At 55.0% G+C, this 23,121-nt stretch overlaps 1 protein-coding gene across 1 annotated transcript in view; it reads left to right on the top strand.

Annotated features, from left to right (window-relative positions):
- Window positions 1-23,121, top strand: part of KLHL17 (kelch like family member 17) — a 36,370-nt gene that overhangs the window by 4,585 nt on the left and 8,664 nt on the right. Inside the window, exons 4-10 of the mRNA XM_034753596.1 lie at window positions 12,956-13,219; window positions 14,057-14,178; window positions 15,937-16,158; window positions 19,512-19,628; window positions 21,204-21,417; window positions 21,681-21,825; window positions 22,634-22,801. Of these exons, the coding sequence (XP_034609487.1) occupies window positions 13,009-13,219; window positions 14,057-14,178; window positions 15,937-16,158; window positions 19,512-19,628; window positions 21,204-21,417; window positions 21,681-21,825; window positions 22,634-22,801 (1,199 nt within the window). The 5' untranslated portion in view covers window positions 12,956-13,008. The remainder of the gene's footprint in view (window positions 1-12,955; window positions 13,220-14,056; window positions 14,179-15,936; window positions 16,159-19,511; window positions 19,629-21,203; window positions 21,418-21,680; window positions 21,826-22,633; window positions 22,802-23,121) is intronic.

Below are 23,121 nucleotides of genomic sequence, written 5' to 3'. Positions count from 1 at the left end.
GGTACTGTACATTGACATTTCATAAAGAGGTAGAGAGAAAAGGCTTAGTTTAGTGTCTGGGCCTTTAATGGGTTGGTTTGATGTTGAACATGATGAGACAGATCTTCAAAAGACCTCAGCACCCAATGGGCTCCCTGTAGGCTGAGCCCTTCGGAAAATCTGGCCCCAAGAGTCCACTGTTACAGGATTAGCCCTAAGCTTGCAACTGCATCCATGCAGGCGGATCCCTGTATGAGCCTCAGGATTCCATGTGGACATGGTTGTAATAATAATACCCAGCACTTCACAAAAGAGAGCAGTATCATTATTCCCATTTTACAGATGAGGAAACTGAGGCAAAGAGCGGTACAGTGACTTGCCCAGCCAAGGTCACCCAGCAGGCCAGTGGCCGAGCCAGGAATAAAAGCCAAGTCTTTTGCATTCTAGTCCAGTGCTTGAGGCCACAGCATTGTGGCTTTCATTTGTAGTGACAACGTACACACAAGGTTTTCCTACCCATCCTCAATGGACATATTCTCTCCTTGAGATATTGGAATACTGCTGAGGAGTAAGTGGCCTGCGGAGCAGAACAGCTGGCAGCACCACACCTGGGGGAGGAGAGTGATGTCTTCCTCTGTGGAATTGATACTTCCCTGAGATGGGTACACGGGATCATGTTGCCTCCTGTGAGGTCTTCGTCCCCGCTCTAATAAGGAGTGGCCATGGTAACTGGCTACTGGATCTCAGTCCTTAGCTTGCTTAGGGCTAGAGCAGAGGAAGGATCTCCTCCTCCCCCCCCTCACTTCTGCACAGGGTTGGGAAGATCCAGGCCTGGAGGCACCCTATCTGTTGGGTACATCTGACTTCCCTTGCCGCAGGAGCTGAGCGCCTCCCCAGTGTATTTACACTGCCTCTCTGGAGGTGAAAGAACTGGATTTGGAGGAGTTTGTGTGAAGAACGTACTGGGGAGGGGTGGGGAAATCAAGCCAAAGACTCGGCTTTTGCATTTAGTTCATAACACGGTGAGGCCTGCAGCCCCTTATCTCTCGCAGGAGCAAGAGTTCCATAGCCCAGGTGCAGATGCTGCTAAAGCTCTTGTCTGGCACTCCCACCATCCCCCTTAAGGGGTTGCCCTAGGGCCTGGTCCAGCCCTAAATTAGCACTTCTTTTAAAAAATGCAGGCACATGGGAAGAAACGCTTTAAATAAAAAAAGGCACCAAACCTCCCCACCCACCAGAGCAGACTCCCGAAGCCCCGATGAAGGTTCTTAAAACAATAATACTGACCTGGGCCAAACAGCCAGTGTGCCAATCCCTATGCTCCCCCTGCAGCCACCACAATCTCTGCATGCTACAGAGCTGGCGATTGTATGCGTTCCACCCCCAAAGCTACACATACTCCCTGGCAGCCTGTCACTGCCTTGCCTATGTCTAGACAGGAGGATTCAATGCACGTCGTTATGTCTAATTCATAAAATCTTATCGGGAGAGCTGGGAGCTAGAGCCGACTCGCACAAGCGAGACGCACTATCTGTTGCACCCCACATTGGCTCTAGGCAAGTCTAAGAGCTGATTAATGCTGCTGATCAGCAGGCGCTGTGTTTGTGTGTGTGTGTGTGCGTGTGTGTGTGTGATCTTGGGAGCAGAAAGAAGCAGCTCGGTCAAGGAGAATTATAGATACTCTGTGGATTGGGTCCTGGTGGCCTGCTGATGGCGGATGCGCTTTGGGGAAAGGTACACAAGAGAAGAGGCATTTTTCAATGATGTTTTAGGCCAGGTTGTAGTAGAGGCTTATGCACGTGGTGGGAGCTCGCTGGGTCTTGCTGCAGAGGACGTGTCTATGTGCTGGGATCTGCTGTTTGGCAGCAGGAGGCCATGACAGACGCAACATGTACTTCAGTCTTTTGGCTTCTGTTGCTGGCTGGCTCGGGGAGCGGGAGCTGTGTGCTTTCTCCTTCTGTTCTCCCTCCCTGCGGGTGAGGAGGGAAATCGTGAGATGGGGATGCTGAGCTCCCCTTCCTCCAGGAGTCAACGTTGACTCTTCCTGTCCCGACATATTTACGTCTGTCAGTAAGGAACTGTGCTAATCCGTGGCATCTGCAGGGCAGAACTGGTGTTTCCTTTTGAGTGCCACCTTCCCAAGCACACTTGATCTTCCCTCCTGCTGCTCTCTGCTGTGTCGTCTGGCTTCTAGCTGTGCTGAGCTGAAGAAATCAATGGGCTGTTACAGCGCCGGATTTGCTTCGCTGGGAGGTTAGCCGTGCAACAAGCTCCTAGGAAATGGGGATGGGGGGTTGCAATTCCACAGGAAATGTCCTTTTCCGATAGGCCCCTTGTGCCGCGCTCTAGCTCTGCCAGAATACCGGCACATGGACTTTTGTGGCCACTATTCGTGTGTTTTGCCTGTATAACAGGGTGGTGAGAATTTGAGCTGCTGTATGCACTAGGGTGCCTACCAGTATTCCAGGGATATGAAGGATAAGTGTGTGAAAAGTATGGGATCATGCTCATTTTTAAGGGGCAGAATCTCATCGTGTCTTGGTGATGGTTCAAAACCATCCCTTTATATCAGAGTCTGGTCCTTTGGGGCCCTGGAATACCAAGAGGAGGGGCCTTAGAATTTATTATTGCTTGCAAACATCTCATCTGCTCTCGTGTTCCTTAGTAGCTCCTTCTTGGATCTAGGCTGTTGGAAGTTGGGCACAAAATGAGGGACACTTGCAATACTGCACAGGTGGCACCCTCGCTTGGACCTGTGTTAATTTGATGCAACTGCTTGGCAATGCTGGTCTTCAAAAGGAAGGCGAGAGGGGTGCGAATTTGCAGGCACACCGGGGATCCGGTTTGTTTTATTGATGTATTTGCACATGCTGTATTTCTGGCAATGTTGAGCAAAAGAACAACAGCCTATTGTTATGCTGTCAGTGGGGCGATGTATGCCTCATGATTGATTGTTCCTGGGGACTGTGTCCTCTGTTTGTGTTCTGCCCCAGTGTGACACAAAGGACAACTTCTAACCCTATCTGTGTCCTCAAAAAAAAAAAAAAAGGGGAGAGGGGCATTTGTGTGCAATTCACACACACGCACATGCCAAAAATTGAGGATTTTGAATTGAGTTTTCCCTAGAGCAGTACAAATGCCCCCAAAGTCCTTAGGACAGGGCTAATGATTAGCATCTTTTTACAAGAGGAAATGGGGAAAGCATTTAACTGCATTCAACATATAAAAAATGTTTAAACAGGGAAAAAAAACAAGTCTTCATTACTATTTTCTAGCAGTGCCCCAGTCAATAACAGGGGCTGCACAAATACAAGAAGAACATGGTCCCTGCACCAAATAGCTTTATGTTTACATATATGTTTAATCCCAACCTGTGGAGCCCTGTGGACATGGGTGAGTTCCCTACCCTGATCCTGCTGCAGCTCATGTAGACACACTGGTTTTTGCCCAGACACGCCATTTTCCTGTTCTTAATTTAATTAACCCTTTAAGGCAGGGCTGTGCTTACCCGATGGCAGAATCAGGACCCAAGTCCATCTCTGTGGGTACAAGGTCTGCTGACACGCATCCAATTGCAGGATCAAGGCCATCAACTTTATGCTTCCTCCTGGGATGTCTTAAGGAGCGGCGTTCCTCTGGGGAGAAATCCTCCCTCGTGAGTCTGCCTTTTATCCTCCTGAGTTGGAGCTAATGAAACCCACTTGGTCTGGTTGCTAGGGTGAGTCCACAGAATAGCTCTGCACCTGAGCCTGGCACACTCTCACACCCTCATAATGAAGTTTCCTAGGCAAGTGACCAAAAGAGGGAGGCCAGAACTAAGCACGTAATGAGCTTGCCTGAGCCCATGCCTCCTTGGACACGTCCCTTCACTGCCCAAACTGTCCTCTCCTTTTGCTACTCCATGCACTTACAAGCAAGGAAGCAGCTGCAGAAGAAGCATGAGACTCTGCATCTCGGTGAGGAGGGTGCGCCTAGTGCTTGACCTTGCTGGTGCCCACGCATAATCTCCGTGTGCACCAGAGCACAATGGCGTCGTGTTCCCTGCTCATGTGCCATGTATGGGTGTGCGCTCCCATTCTGCAGTGCTGAGTGCCACGAGGACACTGGCTAGAAGGCAAGATCTGGGCCTCTATGGAGACTCATTAGACCTGTCCTGTTGCAAGCAGCTCAGCACAAAGCCTGGCTTGAAAACCAGGTGCAGTGTCACACCGAGGTGGTGAAACGGGGGAGGACAAGCTCGCTACGTGTGTGAGCAGAAAAGGTCTCATTGCTGGGAGGGGGAGGGTTGGGAACAGGCCTCGTGATCTCTTGCCGCTTCTACGGCCCTCCCACCCCCATCCTCCCACCCCATGACTCGGGAATGGGAAGGATCTACAGGTCCCCTCTGTACTTCCCTAGATCTGGCTGACTGCGGTCCCCTTCAGGAACTGTTGCACAGCCTTGTGGGGTAGGGGGGGAAGGGAAACAAAAGTCGGACTCTCCATAGGACCCTGCTGCAGAGACAGGTGGGAGATGGTGTAGTCTGTATCTCTGCCCAATGGTCAGGCCACTAGCCTAGCACTTGGGAGACCCAAATTCAAGTCCTTGCTCTGGCACAGGCTTCCTGGGTGACCTTGGGCAAGCCATTTAGCTGCTCTGTGCCTCAGTTTCCCATCTGTACAATGAGGGTACGTCTATACCCAGCCGCTAGTTCGGCGGCTGGCAATCGAACTTCTGGGTTCGACTTATCGCGTCTTGTCTGGACGCGATAAGTCGAACCCGGAAGTGCTCGCCGTCGACTGCGGTACTCCAGCTCAGCGAGAGGAGTACCGCGGAGTCGACGGGGGAGCCTGCCTGCCGCGTGTGGACCGAGGTAAGATCGAACTAAGGTACTTCGAACTTCAGCTACGTTATTCACGTAGCTGAAGTTGCGTACCTTAGTTCGATTTGGGGGGTTAGTGTAGACCAAGCCTGAAGGTAATAGCCTCCCAGGGGTGGTGTGAGGATGAATACAATAAAGATTGAGGTGCTTTAATACGACCGCGATGGGGAGGGGGGCATATAAGTACCTTTAGCTAGATTTGGCTGTCACTGCTAGGTAATAGTCTGCAAACTGCTACAAAATACAGACCCATCACCTTCCCAAACTCAGCACTGAGAGAGCCCCTTTCCCCCAGTGCCTGCGTCCACCCTTCTCTTCCTCTTGTTCCCTCTCCTCAGCCTGTGTTCGGGGAGCTGCTGGGGAGGGGACGGGAGCGACTCTGCATGTCTGGCCCCCGCTGCACCTTGAAGCTCAGCCTACCAGCCACATGCTAGACTTCTCCTGCTTCCGGGCTCCTCTCTTTAAATGCAGCTGGATCGCCTCCGAGCCTTCGGAGCTGGCGCGTCACTGAGGAGCTGGCTGCCCCCAGGGGACCAGCCCTGCATGTCATCCCAATTCTCGAGTGGCGTGAGACGCTGGCCAGCTGCCCCAGCAGGGGAGCGCCATGCTGAGGGCATTCTCCATGCCTGCTTCGCCCTGGTGATATTCGCCTGGCTTCTTCAGTGACAGTGAGCAATTCCTGAGGGGTAAGATCCCTGCGGCGTGTGTGTGTGTGTGTGTGTGTGCGTGCCGGGAGGGGAGCTCATTTTCCCCGCACTAGCGGGGGGGATATGTCCTTAAAACACCACTAGCTAATAGCAATGGTGCAGCCATAGACACCGTGTCAGGGCCAGATTAACCCTGCCCCCTGTGAAGTTGTCCACACCAGTGCACAGTGGTGGGGGGGGAACCCAACCAAGTCAGGCTGATGAGGATTCAGATTGCCCCCTCTCTGCGTTTCTTCCTGCTCCTCCCACTCCTTGCAGCTGACTGGATACTGAAATTTCAGTGCTTTCACTGGTGCAGAAGTGGCCTTGGGTTTTGGCCTCTTGTCAGCCACAAATCTGATGCAAGTTTTTTAGGGCTAGTATAAGACTCTCACTGGTGAGTTGGAACCAGGAAGCCGAGATGGACAGGGAGCTGTACTGCCAAGGAGAAGACACCACTGTAGTATATTGTGCATCCTGGCGGGCTCTTTTGTTAACCCTTTTCCTTCTGCTTCCCACTGGGAGTGAAACCCAGCAATGGTCTTCTCCAGTAGTGCTGTGGAGTGGTGCTGATTCAAAGGCAACGTACGAGTGGAGAGATGCTGCGGGAGGCCGGATCTCTGGCTCTAAGATCCCCGGCCTTTACTCCGTGAGCTAAAGATCTCGGTCCATTAGCAGACTCAAACCTGTGTATGGCCCAGCCGTAGCATCGCTCCACATGACAGGTTACTTGAGGAAGCACAGAAGTTGAATGTTGGGTACGTCAGCTGGAGGGAATGTGACCTTCTACCCAGCAGCCACCCGGGAGTCCCCCGACACCCTGGTTCTTGCAAAGAGGCATCCTGTGCAGAGCGTTTCAGAGCTCCCAGCTGGCAAGGTAGCCAGGATTGCAGAGCCAATGGAAGCCAGTTCTCCCAGGCCCGTCTGTTTGAAGGGCAACCCCGGAGCCTTTTTCTGGGGGACTGACCCTCTGGGCCCTGTTCACAGTTCAGGGTGTTTCCATTCACACCCTCCAAAACATGCTTTTTGTTCAAGAGAACAGCCTCCCTTTGGGTCAGGATCATTTGCATTCATTAACCGAGCCGTTGTGCACGACCACCCTCTGTTTTTTGTTGTTGTTTTTTTTTCCGATCGTAACCTAAGATATTAATATTCATCGGCCGCTGAATGTATGCGAGCTGACGTGTGACACGTGCAGCCCAACGTCTGCGCGCTCAACAAGAACAGGTTTGTTTCTCCCCGTTTGTTCAGGAGACTGGCTCGCTCTCTCTCTCCTGATCCAGGCACTGTTCGTTCCCTCTCAGCGGGGCTGACAGACCTTCACTTCCTGAGCGTGAGGTTTTCCCTTGTACAGTTTTAGTGCTGGCACCTCGGTGGAGAGTGCTGCTAGGAACGGGATCCCTCTCTGTGCCCGCAGGGGCAGAGCGAAGATTCCCTTGTTTCTCTGCCTCTTTCTACGGACGGGAACTCACACCCATTGAAGGCAAAGGGGCAGCAGTGCGAACAGGATCGGGCCCTGTATCTGCAGCACAAGGCACGGCAGTGCAGTATGCATGAATTCTGACTTGGTGCGACCGCCTCTAGGAATGGGGTAGCCCAATCTCTATGGCCTTGTTCTTTAGCCTCTCCATGGAGACTGCTAACCAGGGGGCCCAATTAGAGCCCATTATAGTGGCCTCTGATCTTCAGCTGCTCATCTTCAGCTTGTTGTCATGGTGACTGGCAATGGTTTGCTTTTGTTCTCCATCAGACCTTGTATGAACACCTGTCTAGATATTCCTTCTCTATCTCTAACGGCCCCTTCTGTGTTAACCATCAGACTGGGTGGGGGTGGCATGGCTGTACTGGGAGATAATCGGTTGCTTCACACCTTCCGCTGATTCACCTTTAACTTTCCTGAGTATCCCCATGTAGACAAGCCCTTGAACGCAGAACCCCTGGCATGGCAGAGAGAATGCTGGACCCTCGTACACAAGGAATGGGAGGAACAGAGCCCCTGGCAGGGGGCAGTTGTGGGGTGTTCTTGAAATAGATGGGGATGGGAGGTGGCATCCAGTGTATGGAGGGATGCAAGGAGCCCCTGGGGTGTCTAATGCACTCAGCTGACACAAACTAAGCCATGTGTGAGCCGCCGGTGGATTTCTTGGAGACTTATTGAGAAAGAACAGATAAAACTAGATTTCCAATTGTTAGCTACAGCCAGGGATGGTGCTCCACCCGCTATCCCAATGGCTCTGCTCAAACAACTGGCTGTGGGATACTTAGCAGCTTTAACATTTTAATGTTGACTAGTGACAATTCCCCACCAAGAGGGAAGGGTTGGCTCCCACTCTGGAGCAGTTGTTTAGTCTGTCAACTGGGTGAGACGGGACAGACAGCACTGTACCTGTTCGCTTTCCCAGGGTTGTCTTTGAGGACTGAGTTACAGTGAACTGAGGTCAGTTTACTTCTGAGTGAGAGCATCCATGCAGGGGAGAATAACGTGCTTTAACTTATGGGCATTGACTTCACCCCTTCAGCTGATTTGCCTTAAGTCACTTCCCTGAGCGTCCCCATGTAGCCAAGCCCTTAAACTAAACGCCTACCTTCTGCAGGAACCATTCGGGTCACCTGAGCAGCCCTGCCCCAGGTGATGCCGTGTTTCATGTTTCCTTTCTTCAGAGCCTGACGTCTGCTGGTGGGGAATGCTGTGCGTTGTCTCGTGTTGCAAGCAACCTGGCCTAACATACAACCCCATAGCAATCTGACTGGGTGACTTTGCATGCCTATAGGAACCATCCCCAGCCAGTCTACCAATGATATACGTACAAGGCCAGTGAAATGCAGCGGCCTATGGAGGGGAGAGTGCAGTGTTTGCCAGCCCTTCTGATTTTATCCCTACTCTTGTGATGGTTGGTGGTTTGTCTATATCCTGAGAATCTCAGCTTACTTTATATATATATATATATATATATATTGCAGAGAAGCTTGTGAGTCGAGTGCCCCCCGCAGGCTCAGACACCTGAAGGCAAAGAAACGGAACCAAAACGCTCTTGTGAGATTTGCTTAAAAAACATGATTTTCGATTCGTGGATTCCAAGCCCAGAAGAGACCATTGTGCTCATCTAGTCCAGTGTTTCTCAATGACCGGTCCGTGAACCGGTGCCAGTCCCTGAGATCTCCTGCATAGAACAGGCCAGAGAACTTGCCCAAAATCATTCCTTACTGGAGGGGCTGAGTCATTTTCAAGCCGCTGGAGTTGGAGATACTGAGAGTGGCAATCAATATCCAGTACACAGGGCAACAGTGAAGTGTTGTGCAAGGACCCCAGGGCAAGACAAGACCACAGGATGTTTTTAAAGACCCATCCCCAAACACCTCACTTAGTAAACTGCACTGAACTCTGTTTTTCTGCTGAGGAAGGGCTGGGAGGCCTCGCTGGCCATGAGGAGGTTTGAACCTGCGGTTCCAGGGCCTCTCAATAATGCAGTTTTAAAAGTACCTGGTTTCCTTTTATCTGATGGTCCATTAGTTGCCCGTGCTCCACCTTCCCAGCAGGAATGGGATGCGGGGAGTGGGGCGAGTTGACACCTTTGGCTGCTGCTGTGGTCTCTTTGCATGTTCCACTGCCCTGTTCGTGACCCGTGTCCCCTTATGGCATTACAAAACTAGTGCTGGGTCTGCTTCTCTGGGACTCCTCCCCAATCGGCTGGCAGCCCCCCTTGTTCCTGTCAATCACTGATGGCTAATGTTGCCTCTAGGAAGGAAAGGAGGGCTCTGTGCTCCGAGGCAGGCTGGCAATTCAGTCACCAGTCAGAACCCCCCATGTAAAGCGTAAGGGGGGGAAGCCCAGGGAAGGGACTGGCCCCTACACATGATACTCTGAGAACGGCCCCTCTGTCACCAGGCTGGGAACCCTAGCTGGGAGGGGTATCCCCCAGGGATCTAGTGTGCTTGTGGCTTGGTGCATTCACTCTCCCATGCCTCCCTCGCTGGGTATGCTGGATGCAGCATGTTTATGTGGCGGCAGTGTGGGGGGGTGAACACCCCCAGGAGGTGCCTAGAGGGTGTTTGGATACAGCTGCTCCGCAAGCCCTAGCCAGGGAAAGCTGCGCAGGGTAATGTCTAGCGCCTCCAGTCCCCTGACCGCCAAGCTCTTTGCAAAGAGGGTATCGTTCTCCCCATTTTACAGACAGGTAAGTCACTTCCCCAAGGCTGGGCAGCGACTCAGGGGCAGAGCTGGCAATGGAACCCAGGAGTCCGGACTTCCAGCCCTGTTTTCTAAATTCTAAAGCCCCCACCAGCCCCAGCCTCCAATTTCAGCCAAGGCATGCCTGGCACTACGGGGCTCTTGCTGCAAGCTCAGAAGAGCGCAAGGAGAGATCTTTGTGTCCATTTGCTTCCTACATCTCTCTCTTTTCATGTAACCCCTTCCTCCACCACATCTGCTGGCGAGATGGGGGGAGGAGCAGGCGAGCGATTCCAATTAGAACTGGAGCATGCCTAAAATTGTAATGGGCAAAAGCGCGCCTGGTGGCATATTAAGAAGGTAAACTAGCTTCAGGAGGCGCACGGATCTCTCAAGGGAGCCTGGGGGTTTGTCTTCAGGAGATTGCACCTGGGGAGGGGACTAAAGCAATTATTGCAAAGCCCGTCCAATACAATAAAACAGTCTTTGATCTCAGCCTGAGGGGGTAATAATTATACCTCGCATTCACCACGCCGCCTTTCAGCCCAGCACTTTACCCACGTTAATTAACATGCCTGGTGCGTATGATGCATATTGCAGCTTCACTAAGGACTCTCGTGATCAGTGTTTGGGCTCCCAGGAGCTACAGATGGAGAAGGTCTATTTGATCATCCGATGCATTTCCCCTTTTCAAGGGCATGATGGTGTCCTGTACTCCCCCCACACGCACCCATCGCTAGAAACATCAGAGTTTTTTTGTTTTTTGTTTTTTTGCTTTTGTCCTGTGTCTGTGAGCCTTCACCGGAGACGATGGGGTGAGAGTCTGAAATTTCTCTCCTTCCTCTGTGTAATCGAAGTACCAGAGGGCATTGCAGGTTTCTCTCCTGCATGTTATTGTACCCCCCCATCAACCCCCGCCCCAATCCTGGTACATTATGTGCTGCTAAAAATAAATAAATCGATGTCTTCATGGCTGAGCAACTGCTGCATGGGGGAGTTCTATTTTTAAACTCCTTGCGGTCGGTGGCGTGTAGGTGTGGTGTAGGAGACAGAGGCTGGGGAGACTCTCGCTGCAGGAATGCGGGGGCAGATGGATTGATCAGAACGTGGCTAATGATTTTTAAAAGTTGCCTTTTTCCTTCCTCTTCCTGTCTCGCGCTTTCTCTGTTTTTGGGGGTTTTTTTCTTTTTCTTTGGAAGCTGCTTGCAGTGAGAATCTAAAAGCCTGTCAAACACCTTTCAAAACATGGCAGGCGGCTTAGACACATGTGGCCTGATCCGCATGGCAATTGAAGAAGGAAATGTCTTAGCAGAAACAAATATCTTTCTTTCCCACATCCCTCAAATAGGGAACCCCTCCCCCCAGATTCACTAGGGATGATGGGGATTAGGGGTGGTGCAACATGTAATTCTTACTCTTGAAATTCAAAGGGTATGTCTGTGGCGTGCTCTCGTGACCCCATCCAGGGGGGATTTTTCTTGGTGAAGCAACTACACCAATGTTGTTCAAAGACACTACTGAGTGTGGGTAAAGTGGGCTTGGCATGACACCCCATCCCCATGCCCTGCCTGCAAAAAATCCAAAGTCATTTGCCAAAGAGAATTTCCAAAACCTTGACTGAGGCCGTGGTTGGTCTCCAGGACGATCCGTCTCCTTAGCTCTGCTGTAGCCAAACAGCAAGTTGTTGGGCTGAGAGAGAGAGAGAGAGAGTGAGTGTGTGTGTGTGTGGGTGTGGGTGTGTGTTCAAATCTATGACGTCAGTCTAGCAGCGCTTAGTGTCTCCGAAATCCCAGGCAGCCCAGCAGGATCAAGCCAATGCAGGAAGCATTACCCACCATAGGGAAGATTCTTCTCCCACACCTATATGGGCTATATGATTAACTGATGTGCTGTATTGTTATCCCAAATGGGCTCCTCTATATAAAGGGAGGTAACCTGGGGATGTTAGCCAGAGTACAAAGGACCCCCTCCTCATGTGGGAACAATAGGTCTGACCCATGTCTGAGTGTGTGGGCACCTCAGTTTGGTCCCCAGCAGAGCTACGTCAGGATATGAAAAGGCTGGGGGGCTCTGGGGTGGGGGTTGGACACGCACCGTACTGATTGGACAGACTGCATACGACGTGTGGAGGGAAATGGAGCATTGGTCTTTATTCTTTTCAAAGAAATCTGAAGAATTTCAAAGGAGAGAGGGCTCCTTTCCCAAACTGGGTTGCAGGATGGCCCCAGGTTCTGCGGGAGAAGTGACCAGAAATCTAAAAGGACAGACTGACTATTTAAACTGCAACTGACTAGTATTAGTGCCATATTTTGAAAAGAGCAAAGAGCTTGTATCAGTGGAATGGAGTGGCAGCTTCTTCTCCAGCTGCATGGTGATGAATTATTTCTGTTGCCATAGACCAGGGTCCCCATTGTGCAAGGTGCTGTAGAAAAGCATAGTAAGACACAACTCCTGCTCCAAAGAGTTTACATTCTGAAGAGGCAACTGGTGGAGAGGGAAACTGAGGCACAGAAGAGGCAATGATTTGTCCAAAGCCACACAGAGCCAGGAATAGAACCCAGGTCCTCTGAGTCCCATGGACTATTTCATAATCTACAACACTGACACTGAGTATGATACAGGGAACATGGGGTATTTTTTTTTATCATTCAGTTTTTTAGTCTTGTCTTTGTTTTAATATCCTGGGTCTTTTAATTAAGCTGTGTCTGACCAATGCAGAGCTGGCGTGCTATGGTAAAGGAAAAAGGCAGCAGGGCAAACTTAATGCCTACGCTGGTGTAGCTTGGAAATGTGCATTGTTAGACTGACCTGGATAAGATACCTGGCTATAACTTCAAGGAAAAGCTCCTGTGTATGTTTCTAGCCACGGCTCCAACAGAATATTGCCCTGATTTTAATTACACCCAGGGGGTTATGTCCTGCCCTCAGTTGGACCATTGCAAGTGACGGGGTCTTTGCCCTGGTGTCCACCGCTTTTGGCACTCCCGTGGCGTCTCAGTTCCTCTGTGGCATTGGATGCTTCTCTAGGGTGATTCTTGCTCATGAGAATTCACTGCAAAGTTTGGGGGCAGGAAGGCGTTTTCCTCCCTGTGGGGCCCATTGCAGGGGACCTGGTATGAGGGAAGCTCTCCTCCTGGGGTGGCTTTGAGCAGGCTTGTTCTGTTAGGGAGCCAGGGAGTGTATGGCTTGGTGTGGGCCTTGAGGAAGTGGCTGACCCTCACTTGTTCCTCCTTCACTGACCTCCCTGGCTTTCCCCTGCAGTGACCCAGAAGGGGCCCAGCTGAGAACCGAGTGCCTGCCGTCGCCCTGCAGCCATGGAGGGCGGCATGCAGCTCCTCAACCGGGACGGCCACAGCATCTCCCACAATTCCAAGCGCCACTACCACGACGCCTTCGTGTGCATGAACCGCATGCGGCAGCGGGGCCTGCTGTGCGACATCGTGCTGCACGTGGGCACCAAGGAGATCAAGGCCCACAAGGTGGTGCTGGCCTCCTGCAGCCCCTACTTCCACGCCATGTTCACAAGCAAGTATCCAACTCTTCCCAGGAGCCCACTTTCTCCCCATTCCCTCTTGTCCTTCCCTGCGGGCCTGCAGAGCTCCAGACCACAAAGCCCCTCCTTCTCCCGCTCTCTCAGACCTGCCTCTCAACTCACCTCCCCCTCTTGCAGCAGCAAACCCTTCCCCCACTCAAACCCACTTCCCTCACCAGGCCTTCCGTCCCCAACCCGCCACAGATAAAAAGGCTGGAAGTTTGGGTTTCCAAAGACATCTCCTGCAGGCTGGGGGCCCCGTCCCGCTCTTGCTGACGCCAAGGGGAAATGGCGGTCAGTCCAGCGATGTGAACAGGGAGGGAGAGGGGAACAGGGCTTGGGGTCTAATCTAGACCTCACGTGGTCTTAACTAAGCTCCAGGCTTTTTAGTTTTTGATGACCTAGGAGCACGGGTGGTGGGGAATGTCAGAGCTGACGCTAGCCTGTCCGCAGCTCAAGGTCTAGTTTTAAGACAAGGTGGAGAGAGGACTCCAGTTAACGGCAAGCGAGAGATGCCAGGAGGAAATTCTGAGAGAGGGGTGGAGGAACCTCTGATTTAAAGGCAAGGGAGAGGCCCCAAGGAATCGGTGAGCAGGGGTCTTCAATTAAAGCTGACACAGAGAAGCCCTAAGTAATCGGTGAGGGATCCCCAGTTAAAGGTGTGGGGGGAGAAGCCCCAAGAATCGATGGCTGGGGGTCCCAGTAATATACCTGGGGAAACTGTTGCTCTGTTCAGAATCATTGGCTTGTTCCATGCACGGCCGAGACCGCCCTTAGGCCGTGTGCCTGTCCGGCTGGGCCTCACTGGAGTTTTACGTGTGTCCCCACAGATGAGATGAGCGAAAGCCGCCAGACCCATGTGACGCTGCACGACATAGACCCGCAGGCCCTGGATCAGCTGGTGCAATATGCCTACACTGCGGAGATCGTGGTGGGTGAAGGGAATGTGCAGGTAGGAGTCTCCCCCCACATCCCTCTGCCCTGCTGCCCTTCGGAGAGGACTAAAGACCCATCCTTAGGGACCTGATTCGTGACCTTCAAACTTTGGCACCAAGACAGTGTCTTGTGCCTGATTGTAGTTGTGGATGGGAATGGAGTTCCTCCTTTCCCTGAGCCCAGAGGCAAAGTGCTTGCGATTGCTTCAGCCTATCGCTCGTTCTGGGAACGGCTGCCCCAACAACTGGACCGAATACTGAGAGGCACCGAATGCTTACAGCTGTCGCTGACTTCAGAGTGAGCTGCAGGTGCTTGTCCTCATCGTCCGCCCTTCGGTCACTCTCCAGCTGCTTGGTCTGGAACCGAGCCTGTTTCAGCTTCTCCCTCTGGGTGGGGCTTTGGGGGAGTTTCTTTACAAGGGCTGGAAAAATCCTATTGTCCTGTAGCCCTGGGCAACCAAATAACAAAGCAACTGGGCTGAAGGTCAGTTGTCGTTCTCAGCCTTGGATCTGATGCTCCGGGCACTCAGAATCATGAAGGGCAGCTCAGGTCAGATCAGCCGCTTGACCGTGAGCGTGGGATGTGCCTTAGTGGAGACATCTAGCATAGGGGCAGCCTGGCCTACGTAGGCAGAACTGAAAAGTTCGTTTTCTACAAAGTCTTGCACCAGCCTTTGTAGCTGTGTATGGGAGGTGGAGGGGGTTGCGACCCCTTACGTTTTGCTACTCCTTGACATCAAACAAAATGCCTGTCCTTTTTCTTCTTCCCCCAATTCAAAACCACAAAGATCTTCACAGCCCTCTCTTGCCAGGAATGAGTCTGTTTGTTTTTCAGAATGAAAAACTTGCAAAAGCTTTATATTAAATTTGTACTGATTTGGGGGCGGGGGAGGGGAGAAAATCCGAATCTCCGTCAGCTTTGCCTTTTCTCTCAGACTCGCGTTTCCCCTCTGGTCCCTGAGTCTTCATCTCTTTGTAACGGAATCACGCAGCCCAGGGGCCTTCTCGGGAAAGAACGAGACAGCTGGCCACGGAACCTGTTGTTGTTGTTCTCGCTTGTTTCCAAATTCTGCTCCCTGGGCTGGCCTCACGTGACCCTCCTCTACCCCATCCCATGCCATATTCGTGAGGGTCTGCGAGGGATGGGGCGTCCCTCCTGCAGCCTCGCTCCAGCTTGGCACGAAGAGTAGAATTTGGGGCACTCACCTAAAATAGCCGGCAGCCGCTCCGTGGCTGCTGATTCATTTTATAGGGACCAAGCTGCTGGCGAGAAAGGATGGAGCTGTTTCTCGTAGCCTGCCGGGGGAGGGACCCATTGCAGAGCTGCGGGTGGTTCAGCCCTGTGTTTGGGAGCCGCCACTCCACCCTGCCTCTTTTAACCTCTTCCAGGCCCATTGAGGTTAATGGGAAGCTTTCCATAGGCACTTTTGCCTCTTGTTGCCTGGGGGGTGAAGGGCCCTGCTGCGTTCTGTAGCTGAGAAGCCGGCCAGCCACATACAGGTGCAAAGCCACAGAGGAAACTGTCCGAGAGTGGGTCAATGGGACTCTCTGTGGGATGTGCTTGGCCCACTCTGGATGCTCGATCTTAGCTGTTCTCCTAGTAACTGTATCCCAGGGCTCTCCCAGGCCAGGGCATCTCTTGACAGCTGGCCCTGTCTCTGTGGGGAAAGCATAGGTCCCTGCTTGAGGAGGAGGGGATGCTGGGGCTGTCTCCGTGGGAAGCAGTGATGGAAGTGGTGGGCTGCAGCCCCAGACACTTGGCTGTCTGCCCGCAGACGCTGCTTCCAGCCGCCAGCCTCCTCCAGCTCAACGGCGTGCGGGACGCCTGCTGCAAGTTCCTGCTGAGTCAGCTGGACCCGTCCAACTGCCTGGGCATCCGGGGCTTCGCCGACACGCACTCCTGCAGCGACCTGCTCAAGTCCGCCCACAAGTACGTCCTCCAGCACTTCGTGGAGGTGTCCAAGACGGAGGAGTTCATGCTGCTGCCGCTCAAGCAGGTAAGACCCCTCCCGAGGCCTCGTGTCTCTTGTCCGCCCTGTGGCGCTGCTCCCACTGATTTTCTTCTCGGGGTGCAGAGCGCTGCATGGTGCTTCATGCCAGCTGGGGCGTCCCACTGTGCCCACTAGCCCTGGTAGGTCACCTCTGCTTTCATGGTGTCTTCATCCCCTCTAGGTAGGACCTGGGGCCTAGTGCATGCATCTCAGCCCCCCACCCACACACACACTCTCTGTTTCAGCCCCTAACCCGCACAGAGTTGCTAGCCATGGAACAGGGTCTGCCAGGTGCTGGGGGGAGGGAAGGGATGTCGTGCTGGAAGGAGATGGCTGGGGTGTGTGTATAGGCAGGGAGGGATGTGGATGGGGGCTGGTTTGTGTTACTCCATCCAGGCCTCGGCCTAGCACCCAGCACTGCTTGAGTTCCTCCAACGCCCCCGGAGGTCAGCGAGAGTCTGCGGATTGGGCCCTAAGAGAGCTGTTCAGCTCAGAGCTGTTCTCTGCGGGGGACATGTATCTCCAGGAATCCCAGGAGCTGGTGCTGGGAGGGAGCGGACTCAGAGAGCAGGAAAGGGACTCCCAGGGGCTGTGTCCAGGCCACCTCTCGCTCAGGACTCTGCAGGGCCGCTGCCAGGAAGAGAGCGTGGCGCCCAAGAGCGGAGGAAGTGGGACATAAAGCAAGAAGGGTTAAGGCGGGTGCTGCCGTCTACCCCGCGGGCGTCTCTGGAGCAGCCAGCGCCCGCCCACTCTGTGGAAATACAGGCCGAGAAAAAAGCAGCATGGCCACTGGGGAACCTGCCCACAAGCCGTTGCTGCTTCAGGCAGGGGCTACTTCTCAGTGCAGGTAGCCACGATGTTTAATTTACAGCTTGGCTAATGGATCGTGCGGCTCCTGGCATGGGCCGGCGCGGCAGGCTTTGTGGGGGTGGGAGGGGGGAGGGTAGGACCATGCCCCTGTTCCTCCCAGCAGCTGCTCAGCCCCCCCCTTTGCCTCTCGCTCAGCGTGTGGATCACAGACGTGTGTGCGCACACTCATATCCCTCCCGCGGCAGGGAGGCTGTGTGGCTGGGAGCAGCCGGGGCTGCTGGTTGTCTGAGCTCGCTGAGGCTCATCAGAACCGGCAGTCACTGCCCCTGGGGACGGGGCTGGCCACCTCAGCGCTCTCCTCTCACGGCTGGCGACACGGGGGGGGCAAAACCCACAGGAGGGAGAGGAACATCTGGCCCTGGGGAGCAGCTTCAGATTCAAGCTGATGGGCAATTCAGGAGGCTGCTGGGGTGTTTCCGGCCTTGGTATGAGGGGATTCTGCTTGGCCTAGCGCCGTGGAGTGTGGCTGTTTCTAGCTCCCCCCCCACAGGGCCCTGCTCTTTGCCCACTACTCTGGCAGCACCTAATACCGGCTTTACAGTGAAACCTTTCAGGAAGGCAAACTCCTCTCAGGGCCGGGGGGGTGATCCCAATGCAGATTTAACCCCTTAAAGTCCCTGTGGTAGCCGAGCTCTGTGGGTGAGCAAAGCATCTGGTGGGACCCTGCTCACCAGGACAGTCACTGTGGGGCTGAGGCTGGGGATTGAGCCATTCTGTGTTTCTCTCTGCCCTCTCCCCCCTTCAGGGCAGGGGTCTGTACCCAGGCATTACCCGTTCCTAGAGCTGTCGGCATGGCTGGAGCTGGGGAAGGGCTGATGCAGGCAGACTCCAACGCAAGAAAAGGGCCCAAGCGGGCCCCAGTGGGGACGCCCCAGAACGCGTCTGCAGCGACTCGGATGCTTCACACATCTCATTGCTGCTGGCCTGGCTTTGCCGCAGGGACATCCCGTAGGATCACTCACCATCTCCCTCTGCGTATGGTGAGGGAGGGGAGCCATGCCATGAGCAATGACCCCATCGGTGCCCTCTGAACATCCCAGGGAGATGGTACCTCTAGGTGTGGAAACATCCCTGTCCCCTCCTCCTGCCACCCACGTGCAGTCAACTCCTACCCCTCCACCATGTAGTCTGGAGAAAGGGTTACATAGTGCACGGTAGGGGCCAGCCCTGCTCCCCCCAGAGGAGGAACTAAAGGGGACCTACTGGGTCCCCTGGCCCTCTTTCCCTGATTCCATAGCAGATCTGCAGCCCCTGCTGTCTGGAGTGCCCGGCCAGGGGATGCGCCAGCAAAGGGCACCAGCAGTGCATCACTGAGGGGCTGGTGGGAGCGGCAGCGTGGCCCGGGTGGGGAGAGTGGGCAGAGCGGATGGTTTGCAGGGAACAGGTTCCGCTGGGCCCTGGGTCCAGCTGGTGGGAGAAGCTGGCCAGGCTAAGAGCCCAAGAGGGGTGGCTTGGCTGATAAAGCAGCATCTCCTCTATGAGGCCTGGTCAGGGCAGCGGGAGGAGCAGGGTCTCCTGCCAGGTGGGGAGGAAACAGAGAGGCTTGGAGATGGGCAAAGCCTGCATTGGCTGCCCTCCGAACAGGGGCCATCCCTCCTCTTCTTCCTGCCTCACCGGTCTCCTAGCAACTGCTCCAGAGAGCCTCACAGGTGTCTTCCCCCTGCCTTCTCCAAGCACCGTTGCTCGGCGCTCGGAGCTTCTGCCAGGCAGGCTCTGCTGTCGGGAAGGCCCAGAAACGCCCCTCCAGGGGATGCTGAGCAGCCCGTGCAGTCCCCGGCTTTGCTTTGTTGGGTTATTTACCGCCCAGCGTGGCCTGGGCTTCCCCCTGGAGCTCCTGTCTTGCTATGAGCCCTCCTCAGTCAGCCGCAAGGAGAGCAGCCCAGCGGAGAGCTCGCCTTCCAAAGCCTGGCTCTGCACCTGCCAGTGTGTTCCCAGACGTCTGTGCATCCTGGCTCTGCCACAGCAGATCCACCGGGGGAAGGGACCAGTTAGAGCTCATGGGACTCGTTCTCCTCTCGCACAGCGTAATTCAGAGGTGACAGGTGCGAGCTGCACCAGCGTAGGGGAGCAGAGAATCAGGCCCTGTCACTTGCCGCGGTGCCTACACTGACAGTCCGGGCTTCCATTGCCCCTCGGCACGCGTGCAAGCCCTAGCCAATCGGCAGGAGGGTTCAGCTGGGAGGTGGGTTGGCCTCGTTCTCCCCACTTTACAGATGTGGAAACTGAGGCACAGGCTTGGTCAAGGTCACCCAGCAGGTCAGAGGCAGACCCAAGAATAGAACCCAGGAGTCCTGACTCTCTGCTCTTGCAGCCTCTCCGTTCCAGTACGCACACACCAGCCTTGCTCTACCCACAGGCTATGGAGGTGTGGTAAGGCTCTGAGTGTGCAGTTCTGCTGGTTCAGGTGTGTGTGTGTGTCCATGTTCCCTGCCATACTGCCTCCCCATGACGAGTGACAGCTGAGCTGACCTTCCCTTTCACCTCTGCAGGTGCTGGACCTCATCTCTAGTGACAGCCTCAACGTGCCATCCGAGGAAGAGGTGTACCGGGCCGTGCTGAGCTGGGTCAAACACGACGTGGACAGCAGGAGGCAGCACGTCCCCAGGGTAGGCGAGCTGGCTGGGAACGCAGATCATGGCAGGGGAGGGGGCTTTCACCAACTCTGAGCGTAGGTGCTGGATGGATGTGGATTTGGCCTGGTCTAAAGGCTCCTGGAGACCATTTCCCACCCCTTGCAAATTCCTATTTCCCTCTCCCCTTGGGAACTCCAGCCTGCAGGCTGTGAGATCAGACAGAGTTGGGGGGAACCAAAAAAAGTCTCAAGTCCAACCACCTCAAGGCCAAATTCTGCTCTGTCCCCCGGTGGCGTTTTACTGGTATAACTGAGATGAGTTCGTTTCCCAGCATGGTGCCATTGGCTGTCTCTAGGCACTGGCCCAGGTCTGGTCTGACAGGAGCTTGGGTTCCCAAGGCTATAGCACCTGGCTCCTTCCGATGCACTGGGGCATGCATTGTACCCCGCTGCAAATGGAGGCTCATGCTGCCTTATGCAGAGCTAGAAGGCAGGGGGTTGAATCCTATGAATGTCCACGTCCTAGCTTCCCTAGCACCTCACAGTCACATTGTATCCTCCCGACATCCTTGTGAGTTTGGGACGTGTTATCCCCATCTCACAGAGGGGGAGCTGAAGCTGGGTAGGTTGAGTGACTGCCTGAGGTCACACAGGGAATCTGCAGGAGAGCCTGGATTAGAACCCAGGTTGCCTTAGTCCCAGTCCTGTGCCCCGTCATTAGACTATCTTCCTCCATATGTAGAGAAATGTGACCAAACTTGGGATTTCTTTAGTTCCTATCCCACATCAGAGAATCTCTAAAACCCACAAAATCCCCTACCATGTGATAGGGCCGGTGCTATGACCCCATTTTACAGACTGAGGCACAGAGGGGCAGCGGCGTGCCCACGGTCACATGAGGAATCCGTGGCAGAGCTCAGGCTTCAGTGGGGCAGCAGGGCTGTCGGGAGGGTGACTGGTCTGTCCGGTAGACTTTGCTCTCTAGAGCTGGGTTTTCAAGATTGCTCTGAAAAGCCAAACTTGGCAAGTCTGCAATGGCTTAGGCTGGATTTTCCTTTATCTAGTGCTCTGATCTCTGTGTCTGTGACTGGGAGCAAATTAACCACAGGCCTGTCGCCTGCCTAAGCAAAACAGTAACAGGAATAACAAAACCTTTTCCTACAGGGATTCTTTCCCAGCATAGCCCTAGCTCTGCATGAGTCTTGCGTGCCCTCTCGTGGATACCTGTGGCATTGCACGTATGAATATTGGCACCCATTAATCAACCCAGAGAAAAATGCCTCCGTGTGTACCCTGGCAACCTTTCCGTTTGTTCTGGGAGCTTTGCTACCAGGCCTGCTAAGAAACTAGCTGCGAGCCTGCAGAGAATGCTGGGAAATGATATGCAAATAGGAGTATATGCATCCCAAGATGTACTTGCCAGGCATATGCTGGGGGGCAGCTTGCCCTCCCTTCCACTAGGAGGACGATGAAGTGGCAGGAGGGGGATCCAGTCCAGTCAAGGTCCCGAGGCTCTTGGGGTTGGTCAGGGAGCCCTCTCTAACCTTCACCCCAATCCGTCTTTGTTCCACCGACTCAGCACTGTCCCTCCCCTCCCTCCACCCTGCAGCTCATGAAGTGCGTCCGGCTGCCCCTGCTGAGCCGGGACTTCCTGATGAGCAACGTGGACACGGAGCTCCTGGTCCGGCACCACTCGGAGTGCAAGGACCTGCTGATCGAGGCCCTCAAGTACCACCTCATGCCGGAGCAGAGAGGGGTCCTCGGCAACAGCAGGACCCGGCCCCGGCGGTGCGAGGGGGCCAGCACCGTGCTCTTCGCCGTGGGTAAGGGACAGCCAGGCCGGGGGCGGGGGGGGCTGAATACGGTGCCTGCTGTGCAGCCTGGGGGAGGGGCCCATCACCTGCCTCCCGTGGGGCATCTGTCCCACCCTCGGGGAAGGGGCTGCAGGCAGGGCCTGTCACTGGGATGTTGGGCAGAGCTGGGGGTCAGCGAGGGGTATGTCCATGGCTTCCCCCTGCCCAATGACTCCCTGGAAACTCCAGGGGTCCTGCCCTTCACTCACTCCGCTTGTGACCCCCCCATGCAGGTGGGGGGAGCCTATTCGCCATCCACGGAGACTGCGAAGCCTATGACACGCGGACGGATCGGTGGCACATGGTGGCCTCCATGTCGACCCGGAGGGCCAGGGTGGGCGTGGCTGCCATCGGAAACAAGCTGTACGCGGTGGGCGGGTAAGGAGGGAAGCAGATCACGGAACTGGGAGGAGAGGGGAATGGCAGCACTGGGGTGGGACCCCTCTGGATTCGGGTCAGAGAACAAAGGCTGGGCCCAGGGGGCATTTCTGCCCCCAGCTGTGTCGGGGGTCTGGCTGGCCCAGGGAAGTGGGAACGGGAAACGTCGCTGGTTCAAACCCAGCCCGGAGGAGCAGCGACTGGAAGCAATTCCACTGCCCACAGCTGCTCAGTGGAGTGAGTTTGCTGGGTCTCTGTGCAGTGACAGCCTGGCCGCTAACTGACCCCATTTGTTCACGGCCCCAGCGGAGGGGACGGAGGCTGCTCTCGCCTGAGGGTGCATTTCTCCCCCTGCTCAGTTAGGGCTGAGGCAGCTGGCGAGGGAAGCTTGCCCTGCTGATGTCATGCCACCTCAGGGACATGTTCGATGCACGTAACTGCCTGGCTCAGCTGCGACCCAGGCCCCCGGCCCTCTCAGCCTGTCCCGTGAATTCACACAGACTCGGTCAGGCGGCTGGGAACCCCCCGGGGGCTCCATCGTCCCTGCAGGGGCTGAGAAGGGCAGGCGGGCGGAGCGGGTTTGGAACATGGGGAGCGAACCCGCCAGAAATGCAGCGACTAGCTGACGCTCTGCATGGGCCTGATTGCCGGCAAGAGCTGGGCGAGGGAGAAGAGTGCGGCCCACATCTGGACTGGGCATCGACCTGAGGCTAAGCTGTGCTCAGCTCAAGGGCTTGGGTGGAGTCCCGGCTCCCAGCCCTGCCGCTTGGGTTCCCCACCCTTCCAACGCTCTCCCATCCCCCCGCAGTTACGACGGGACCTCCGACCTGGCCACAGTGGAGTCGTACGACCCGGTTACCAACTCCTGGCAGCCGGAGGTGTCCATGGGCACCAGGCGCAGCTGTCTGGGGGTGGCAGCGCTTCACGGGCTCCTCTACGCAGCAGGGGGATATGACGGGGCCTCCTGTCTGAACAGGTAGGGGGATTTCCTGGGTCCATGCCCCCCCCGGGCTGCTGAGACACCCCGGCTGTCCCCAAGGTCTGCTCCAGGGGGGCAGGCCATGCGTAGCCTAGGTTTCCTGGAGGCCTGATGGCTCATCGGCAGCCAAAGGGACCCAAGGCTCACGGGGCCGCCAGGGTGGGATCCCCTCTCCGTTCGCAGCAGGGTCCTGTGTGGGTGGCTCTAATCCTGACCCCATCCTAGTTCCCTGGCCCTCCAGGAAAGACCAACCTGCCCTTTGGCCCGTGAACTCCAAATCGGCCCATTCATCTGGCACCCCTGGGTCCTCCTGAAGC

This window comes from Trachemys scripta, chromosome 19, assembly GCF_013100865.1.
Source record: "Trachemys scripta elegans isolate TJP31775 chromosome 19, CAS_Tse_1.0, whole genome shotgun sequence".
NCBI classification, from domain to species: Eukaryota; Metazoa; Chordata; order Testudines; family Emydidae; genus Trachemys; species Trachemys scripta.
The sequence above is the reverse complement of the archived record's forward strand: the minus strand, read 5'-3'. Positions and strand labels throughout refer to the sequence as shown.